This window comes from Palaemon carinicauda, chromosome 26, assembly GCF_036898095.1.
Source record: "Palaemon carinicauda isolate YSFRI2023 chromosome 26, ASM3689809v2, whole genome shotgun sequence".
Taxonomy (NCBI): Eukaryota; Metazoa; Arthropoda; class Malacostraca; order Decapoda; family Palaemonidae; genus Palaemon; species Palaemon carinicauda.
In genome coordinates, this window is record NC_090750.1 from 71,826,930 (window position 1) to 71,836,929 (window position 10,000).

At 32.7% G+C, this 10,000-nt stretch overlaps 1 protein-coding gene across 7 annotated transcripts in view; it reads left to right on the forward strand.

The window, feature by feature from the left end:
• Positions 1–10,000, forward strand: part of GABA-B-R2 (gamma-aminobutyric acid type B receptor subunit 2) — a 241,978-nt gene that overhangs the window by 196,210 nt on the left and 35,768 nt on the right. For all 7 annotated transcript variants that reach the window (XM_068349726.1, XM_068349729.1, XM_068349732.1 and 4 more), the window contains exon 14: positions 4,839–5,063. In XM_068349726.1, the coding sequence (XP_068205827.1) occupies positions 4,839–5,063 (225 nt within the window). The remainder of the gene's footprint in view (positions 1–4,838; positions 5,064–10,000) is intronic.

Consider the following 10,000-nt stretch of genomic DNA (forward strand, 5'->3'; position numbering starts at 1 on the left):
ATTTATTGTTAACTTGTTCTCATCATTAATTTATTTCCTTATTTCCTTTCCTCACTGGACTATTTTTCCCTATTGGAGCCCTTGGGCTTATAGCATCTTGCTTTTCCAACTAGGGTTGTAGCTTGGCTAGTAATAATAATAATAATAATAATAATAATAATAATAATAATAATAATAATAATAATAATAATCTACGGAGTAACACCGAAAATTACATAGTTCGTCTGCTTAAGTTTTCCAACCTTTGACATCGACCAAGAGAAGGTAGTAGCTTTTCCCTCGCACTATTTTACAGGTGTAAAGGTATGAAAACATTCATGTATAATGCAGGAAAAGAGAAGTCCCTCGGAGGTACTGAAGTGAGCGTTCCTTACTTTAGTAGTACACATGGGAGGTCCTGCCTTTAAATACTTAATCCGAAGACGAGGGGTCAGACGAAGATGTTCTTATTGAAGCTCAATGTTTTATTCAGGCGTTGCTTAAAGTTACTGAAAAAGGGATGTCATAAGATAGGGCAATATACGATTTTCTTTAAAGAGCTGAGCATGAATTTGGATTCTACATATAAAATTCCTTCAATGCATATTACATATTTGGTATAAATGGATAAATTGTAAAAAAAAGTTTAATTCACGATCTATTACCAATATTTTCTAGATTTTATGGAGAATAATTATGTAGTACACAAAAGATCTTTACAGCACTGTGCTATATTGGGTCTTGAACGTACATATATGTGTATCTGGTAAGACGTGTCCTTCTACACGTGACTGTTTATGGTGTTTCTATGCCAGTCTATACAGCATGAAGAACTTTTTTTAGCTTGGCAATCTGTCGTCTTCTCCTCCCCTGCTTCGTTTGGAATCTCTAGGGATCCGTTCTGTTATTCTTTTTCTTACATGTTAGAATATTCTCTACTTCAGTTTGTTCTCGTATCCATGCTGCTCTTTTTTCATGTCTCTTTGTGTGTTACTTATCATTATTTTTTTTTCCATAGCTCTTTGAGTTGTAACTAGCTTATGTTCTGAGTATATATATATATACTGTGTATATATATATATATATATATATATATATATATATATATATATATATATATAAATAGATATATAGATATATATAAATATATATATATATATATATGTATATATATATATATATATATATATATATATATATATATATATTATAAATCGATTCATATGTAAATTTTCTTGAAACAGTATTTGCCGGTTCTATTTAATATGCCTTTGCAAAAAATAAGTTACTTTTCAATTTGGGATACTAATAATAAGGTCTATATATATATAAATATATAAATATATATATATATATATATATATATATATATATATATATATATATATATATATGAATTTATATGTATATATATATCAATATATATATATATATACATATATATATATATATATATATATATATATATATATATATATATATATATATATATATATATATATATATATATATATATATATATATATATATTAAGAAATAAGTTAATCATAAACATTTACATTAAAACGGAAAAATCGGTCATTCAAACTTTTTTTTTTTTTTTTACCAAATTATTTCTTTCCCTCTGTTTCACCATAAAAGGTCTCTCGGAGTTCCACATAATCTTCCTCTCGTGGCACACGATAAGTTTTTTAATAATGGGAAATGGGATCACCTGCCACCCAATTTGGGGGGCCAAAGTCGATGAAACTAACTTAAGGAAGGAAATTATATGTCGAGTTCATCACGAAAAGTTCAACCTAGTTTCAGGGGGCGGGGGGGGGGGGGGGGCTGGGGGTGTTCAGTCGTGGCTGGAACCAGGGTTGCCAGGTTTTCTGAATGAGAAAAGGTCAACTTCTAATCAACAGAAGCTTTAAAAGGTCAACCCATTTGTAGAAAGAGGTCAAATATATAGTATTTAAGGAGCGCCTTTTTCATATCACTAAAGGCCAACCAATTTTTGAAAAAGACCAAATTTGAGATTTTTTGGCCTGAAAAAGGCCAAACTGGCAACTCTGGCTGGAACGGCCCCTGGACAGGGAGATGTGGTTGGCTATATTTTTTGACGCGATTTGTCTTTGTCCGAAAGACGATCCATCGTCTCGGTTCTTTTTATTTCATTTTCTGGAGATAAAATGTAGCTGATAACGAAATTGCAAAAAGTCTTCGAAGTTTTGGAAACAATTTTTTTTTCTTTTATTGTATTTGATGAATTTCATATCACTCAGTCTATGTCTTATTTACACAAATATCAAACCGGCCTGAAGTGATAATACAAGACAATATTTCTTAATTACTTTGATGAATTTCATATCACTCAGTCTATGTCTTATTTACACAAATGTCAAAGCGGCCTGAAGTGATAATACAAGACAATACTTCTTAACTACATTAGAAGTAATTGTAGCAGTACTAACCATTGTCATAATGATAGTTACTTTAATTACAATAGTAATGATAATGATATTGTTATTTTTATAATAATTATCTTTATTATTCTCTTAATTACATTAGAAGTAATTGTAGCAGTACTAACCATTATCATAATGATAGTTATTTTAATTATAATAGTAATGATAATGATATTGTTATTGTTATAATAATTATCATCTTTATTATTCTCTTTGTTATTATTATTTCTGCTACTGATACCGATGGTGAGAGTATCTCTTATAGAAGACTCAGAGCTTCAGAAATTTGTAATTCGAAGAGATGATCAAAGACCCTTCTCAAAGGAATAAATTTCCATCATACATTCTCAATTTTGCATATAAAAAGCGGAATTATTCAAAAGTCATTAATTACCATAAATTCACCCTCTTCACCTGTTTTTACTTAGCAGATCCAAGGCGTGAGCTTCATAAACTGAGAAATTGATTTAACTTTTTCTGCGCCATTTTTAATTAACTTCCCCCTTCATAATTGATGGTGCGGTTAAGGACTACTTCATCATATTATTTTCTCGTAATGAATGTGAATGCCATATATCGTGACCCTTTTAAAGGTCTTTTAAAGGCCGCTTATGAATGGCAGAGGCAAGGGACAGTGACATTGCCCTTGAGACTGACCATATACATTACATGATCAGCGCCCAAGCCATCTCTCCATCCAAGCTAGGACCAGAGAGGGCTAGGCAATGGCTGCTGATGACTCAGCAGATAGACCTATAGGCTCCCCCCAAACCCCACAAACCTTAGCTCACAAGGATGGTAGCGTTGCAGACGCTAAAGGCACTAACGAGAATGAGTGGGAATCGAACCCTCGTTTGGCAAACACCAGGCAAAGACGTTACCAATCAGGCCACAACAACCCTTACGCCTCCTCTAAATGCGCCCCCCCCCCCCCACCCCACACACACACACTTTCCCTTTCTGAGCCATGGAAAATTGTCGCCTACTAACCACCTCTTCATTCCAGATGTGGAAGGAATTATGGCCAACAAACACACATACATAAAAGGGGATGAAGTCCTATTCCATATACATATTTCATATGTGTTCAGTTGAAGGTTTCCTTTTGCTCTTGTGCCATCAACAAAGGATGAATCTCTTGAACGATTTAATGAGGGTTTTTTTTAACCTTTTGACTGAAATTTTCTGGAGTTTCCTACTTCATAGAGGTAGTTTGTTGATTTAGGATTCAATGACAGAGGCAGAAGTACGCTAAGCTCATAATGGTTATGGTGAAATCTCAGTTTTTTACAGTTTTTATTTTCCACTGTTAATAAGCACAATTACGACTCATATATATATATATATATATATATATATATATATATATATATATATATATATATATATAAATGTATGTACACATATATATACATATATATAAATGTATGTATACATATATATATATATATATATATATATATATATATATATATATATATGTATCTATACATATATATAAATATATTTATTATATATATATATATATAAATATATATATATATATATATATATATATATATATATATATATATATATACATACGTGTGTATATGGTATTTGTGTATGTTTGTTGGGTGACTGGATTGACTAGATGGAATAAAAGAAAAAAGCAAACACTAAAATTTTAAATCATAATATCACACTGTTACTATTGTATGTCACCTACTGTGGAATCTCTCAAGAGGTTGGATAACACAACCGTGCTCTGCTACTTCCTAATGAACATACAGAATATCCTTAGCTATTCACTTAAATATAAAGTAAACATGCTTTTTCTTATCTAGAAATTGATAACATAATTCACTATCACGTTCCACTAAAAGGAATTATATGATATCTTTCTTTCCCAAACAATAGCATCACCACTGTTATTTAACCGGGCCCCCCCCAACTCCACCCCACCTCAAAAAAATATGGCACATTTTCTACTATATAACCACCCCCAAAATAGTACACATTCTTTTTTATCTCTAAAACAAAGATTTTACAAGATATGGTATCTCCATGAAATGGATAACGCATGCTGTTAATTTACCCTCCCCCAAAGAGCAAATTTTCTACTATTTAACCACTCCCAAAATAGTTCACATAACTTGTTATCCCCAAAGTAGGGATATTACAAGATCTGCTATCTCCATAAAATACATAACATACTGTTATTTCCATCAAAAAATGGATAAAGCATATCTTGCTTGTTCATCAATGGAATAAGCATGAAACCTCTTCTATATACCCATAACAGTAACTTATCAGATCCTATAACCTAACCTTAATTCTCACTAGCAAGAAAAATATAAACCCTCTTCTATATACCCATAACAGTAACTTATCCAATCCTGTAACATAAACTTCTATTTCCCTGACCAGGTCTTCGGTTGCTTTCTGGCCTGGGAAACCCGGCACGTCAGCATTCCGGCCCTCAACGATTCCAAGTACATCGGCTTCAGCGTGTACAACGTGGTCATCATGTGCGTCATCAGCGCTCCGATATCCTACGTCCTCAGCGACAAACAGGATGTCTGCTACCTCATCATTTCGATCTTCATCATCTTCTGCACCACTGGCACGCTTTGCCTCGTTTTCGGGCCCAAGGTAAGGAACCAAATGTGCAAAAGCTGTTGTTCATAGTTCGTGTAAACGATGGGGTCCACAATATATATATATATATATATATATATATATATATATATATATATATATATATATATATATATATATACATACATACATACATATATATATATATATATATATATATATATATATATATATATATATATATATATATATAAAATCTAAACACATAAAAATGTATGCATATGTATATATACATATGTATAAATGTATTCACATACATATATATACTTCTATGTATATATATGAGTATGCTGTGCGTGTCTGCGCGAGTGCGTGTGTGTGCATGTGTATGTGCGTGCGTGTGCTCGCGTATGTTTAGAAATCACGAAAGCTGACACGTGATGAGCATATGAATACTTAGTATAGCCACGAAAGGAAAAATTTAAAGATTTGATTGGAGTTAGTACCCTCATCTTAGTGACGTTGAAGGACTATAAATGAAAATTAATATATATAGAAATAGTATTCATACAGGATATTATAGTCCATTTCTTTTAGTGATGCATATTTGCACCGACTCGCAGCGGTGCCCTTTTAGCTCGGAAAAGGTTCCGGATCGCTGATTGGTTGGACGAGATAATTCCAACCAATCAGCGATCACGAAACTTTTCCGAGCTAAAAGGGCACCGCTGCGAGTCGGTGCAAATATGCATCGCTAAAAGAAATGGACTATAGGCTCCCTCAGCCGTCAGTTTCTTGATGATTCCAAATAAAATAGATTTAGATAAGAGAATAATACAGGATTTAACGGAAATCAGACCAGGGCTTGACTTTAAGTTCTGACCTTTGGTACAGGCAATTAAGAAGGATTCGATAATATATCTTTGGGTATAGTCATTAACATGGATTATTTTACTCGTTTCCGATCACGCGATTATATGACTCAATTCTAGGGAGGCCAAAGTATTATTAAGAGATCACCTAGAAACGGCCATCATCTTGTGCTGTTTTATTCTGATAGATATGCTTTTGGTTGTTTGGACGACATAGAGCAAGTTTTATTGTTAAATAGGAATGCTATATATTATATTATCATTTCCAGAGCTATTCTCAATCAACATATTTTTTTTGAAGTACAACTATATTGAAACTAACCGTATATCTAGTTTTTCCAAAAGGGGCATGGTATCTAAAAATAGACATTCGTGGAATGGCAAACAAAGAATATTATTCATTGCTTCCTTTTTCTCTAAATGTATGCTATAAAAAGTTGTCTTAGCTCTATTCATACAGTAACCGTACAAATATTTGGGATAACATGGAGAATAGTGGCAAGTTCTTCAGTTCCAGTAAACTCGTCCTCTACGTACCCAGGACTTCATATTCCAAGTGCCCTAAGGCAGAGCCGCGTATAAAGAGAGTTTGCCCATGTTCTGTCCAATGAAGTAGATCGTGATTGGTAGGAATCGGTTACGCGAGATAATGGCATCATTTTGAATCTGTCTCTGTGCAACTTGGCTGACTGGCATTGTAAACATCCTCATTAGAGCTAATTGGCCGTGTTATCAATTTGGAAGGGTTTTCATAATTTACTTCGATTATGGTATGCTGCGTGACAGTGGGATGATGATAATGTAATGTATAATATTCCCTTTTCAGAATGTAACTTGTTGTATGTCGGTAAAAGATATTACTGTATTTCTTTCAGGGTTAAACAGCATAATATTTATGTTGCTGTTCTTGAAATGTTTTATTTTTCCTTGTTTCCTTTCCTCACAGGGCTATTTTCCCTGTTGGGGCCCCTGGGCTTATAGCATCCTGCTTTTCGAACTAGGGTTGTAGCTTAGCAATTAATAATAATAATAATAATAATAATAATAATAATAGGGAATCTCTTAATAATGCTTTGGCCTCCCACTGGCTGGGTTTAAGTCATATAATCACCTGATCGGAGACGAGTAAAATAATTCATGTTAATTAATATACCCAAAGAAATATAGTCAAATCCCTCTTAATTGTCTGTAACAAAGGTCACAATTTAACCTTAAGCTCTGGCTCGATTGCCGTTAATCCTGTATTATTTTCTTTCCTAAAATCTGACTTAACTGGAATCATCAGGAAACTGACAGCTGAGGGGTCCCTTTCTCCTGTAGAAATGGGATTTCTTTATATATCTATTTTCATTTTGAGTCCGTCGATGTTGCTAATATGATGAAAGTACTAATTCAAATAAGTCTCAATTTTTCTTTTCGGGGCTATAATACATACATACATACATACATACAAATATACATACATACACATATATAGATATACATATATATGTATATATATATATATATATATATATATATATATATATATATATATATATGTGTGTGTGTGTGTGTAAATTATATATGTGTGTATACAGTATATGTATATATCCTATGATGAAATCATTAATCTATGATACCTTGTTTGTGATGGTTTTTCTTCTTGTTTCCCCAAACTATTGAATTTTTTCCGTTTTTATTTTTGTCCTAAATCAAGTAATTATTGTGTTTTAATTGATGATCAAATATCATCTATTGCCTTAATTTTTAGCGCCACCTATATTGTTGCGTAAGGGGATTGGATTTCCCTTCACATCCACCTCCACCAGAATAATTATTATCTTTCATTTTTAAAGGGCTTCATATCTACGCACTTGCAATTGTACATATTCATATATTAGCCAGTTTCTGATATGAATATAATTTTTGATAAAATATAAAATTTGCTATTTTTTCTGTAAAAAAAATTAGATTTTAAAGCTTTTGCATATGAATAATTTCCATTGAAACAACCCCTACGTAAAATTTTGATTGAAAGCAAAGCAATCGATACATTCTTCATCAAAATTTATGCGCAAAAAAAAAAAAAAAAAAAAAAAACGGTGGGATTTCGCAAAAATCATACAAGCGAGAGAAAGGGGATGGAGGAAGAGTGTTAGAAGAGATAGAGAAGGAGAAGGTAAGATGGAAGGGAAGGGGCAGGAATGGGGGAGGAGGCGGGGGTTGGCTAGGGACAAAAAAAAAAGAAGTCATTCCTTTCATCCGCGAAGAGACAAAAGTCGAACTTTGACGAAAGAAAACCGAAGAATGGAAATGTGTGAGGTAAGAATTGCGGAAACTAAGAAATGGAGGCTCTCCAGTCACTTCAAACTCAAGTCCCCAGGGATAGACAAAGTTTACAGACTTGAGCTTCAAACCACTTTCCCCACACGCCAAACTCGCCAGGAAAGGCATTGATTTATAGCGACGACAGACAATGCTCATTCTTCACATTTTATTCTTTTTCATTCGACTGTGTTGTTCCGTTTCACCTGAGGTTTTCCAGATCACGATCTAAATCAAAGTCAGACGGGAATCTGTGTAAAGCCGTACTGCTTTCATTTTTGGTGCGCCGGTTTTTTGTGAATTTGCCCTATATAACAAATAGCAAGTGTCTAGCTCTCTCTCTCTCTCTCTCTCTCTCTCTCTCTCTCTCTATATATATATATATATATATATATATATATATATATATATATATATATATATATATATATATATATATATTTATACATACATATATGTGTAGAAATCACGAAAGCTGACACGTGATGAATATAAAATGTATTATAGCCACGAAAGGAAAAATTAAGAAGACTTGATTGGAGTTAGTACTTTCATCCACTCAGGACATTATCAAACTCAGCAATGAGAATACATATTGTTGTTGTTGTTGTTGTTGGGGTATTAAAGCCAACACTTGTTGTTGGCACGGGCCTTTCCCTTGGTTGGCCCGTAGGAGAATACATATACAAAGACATCGTATTTATACTGGAGAAGGGGATCCAACAGCTGTCAGTTTCTTAATAATTCCGGAGAAGTCAGATTTTAGATAAAAGGATAATACTGGATTAACGGAAAACAGACCTAGGCTTAGATTCAAATTTCTACCTTGAGTACAGGAGATTAAAAATAATTCAACAATATTCCTTTGGAAATAGTCATTTACATGGATTACTTTTTCCGTCTTTGACCAACCAATTCTGTGACTTGACCCTAACCAGTGGGAGGCCAAGGCATTATTAAGAGAACCCCTGGAGACGGCCACCTGATGCTGTTTTAATCTGACTGGTATACTTTTTTGGATGTTTGGCCAACATAAAACAGGTTACACTCTGAACAAGGAATGCTATATATTACATTATTATCATTTCCAGAACTATTCTTAATTAACATGTTTTTTAATGTACAATTATATTTAAACACTACAGCAATGTCTAGTTTTTTCAAAAGGGGTATAACCTCTAAAAAAACAAACATGAAATGGCAAACAAAGCATATTATTAATTGTTTCCTTTCTCTCTAATTGGACACTATAAAATGTTTTCTTAGCCTTATTCATACATTTTTCTAAGAAATATTTAGGATAACAAAGATCTGTTGCAATTTTTATCTATTTTAGGGAACTCCTCCTCAATGTAATCTGGGCTACAAATTCTCAATGCCCTAAGGTACAAGGAGGAAAAAACTGAATGCTTTATATTCTTAGAGTGACCGGAGTAAAAATGTACATATGAAAAATTATTTGTAAGGTTTCTATATATGGAAAACTTAAATTTATCTGTTTCTCTAACTATTAAAACGTCTAAAAATGGGATACGGTTATTTTCTTCATTTTCTATAGTGAATTTTATTGATGGTACTAATGAATTAATGATTGAAACAAAACCCTCAAGATTAAAATTTTCTTCTAAAATACCTAGAACATCATCAACATATCGATACCACACAATTTGGGAAGACCACACTGAAGGAATTAATCTAGATTCAAAAAATTCCATATATATGTTGGATAAAAGTGGGGACAAAGGATTACCCATAGCCATACCAAAAACTTGTTCATAGAAATCTCCATTAAAACTAAATTTACACTTTTTA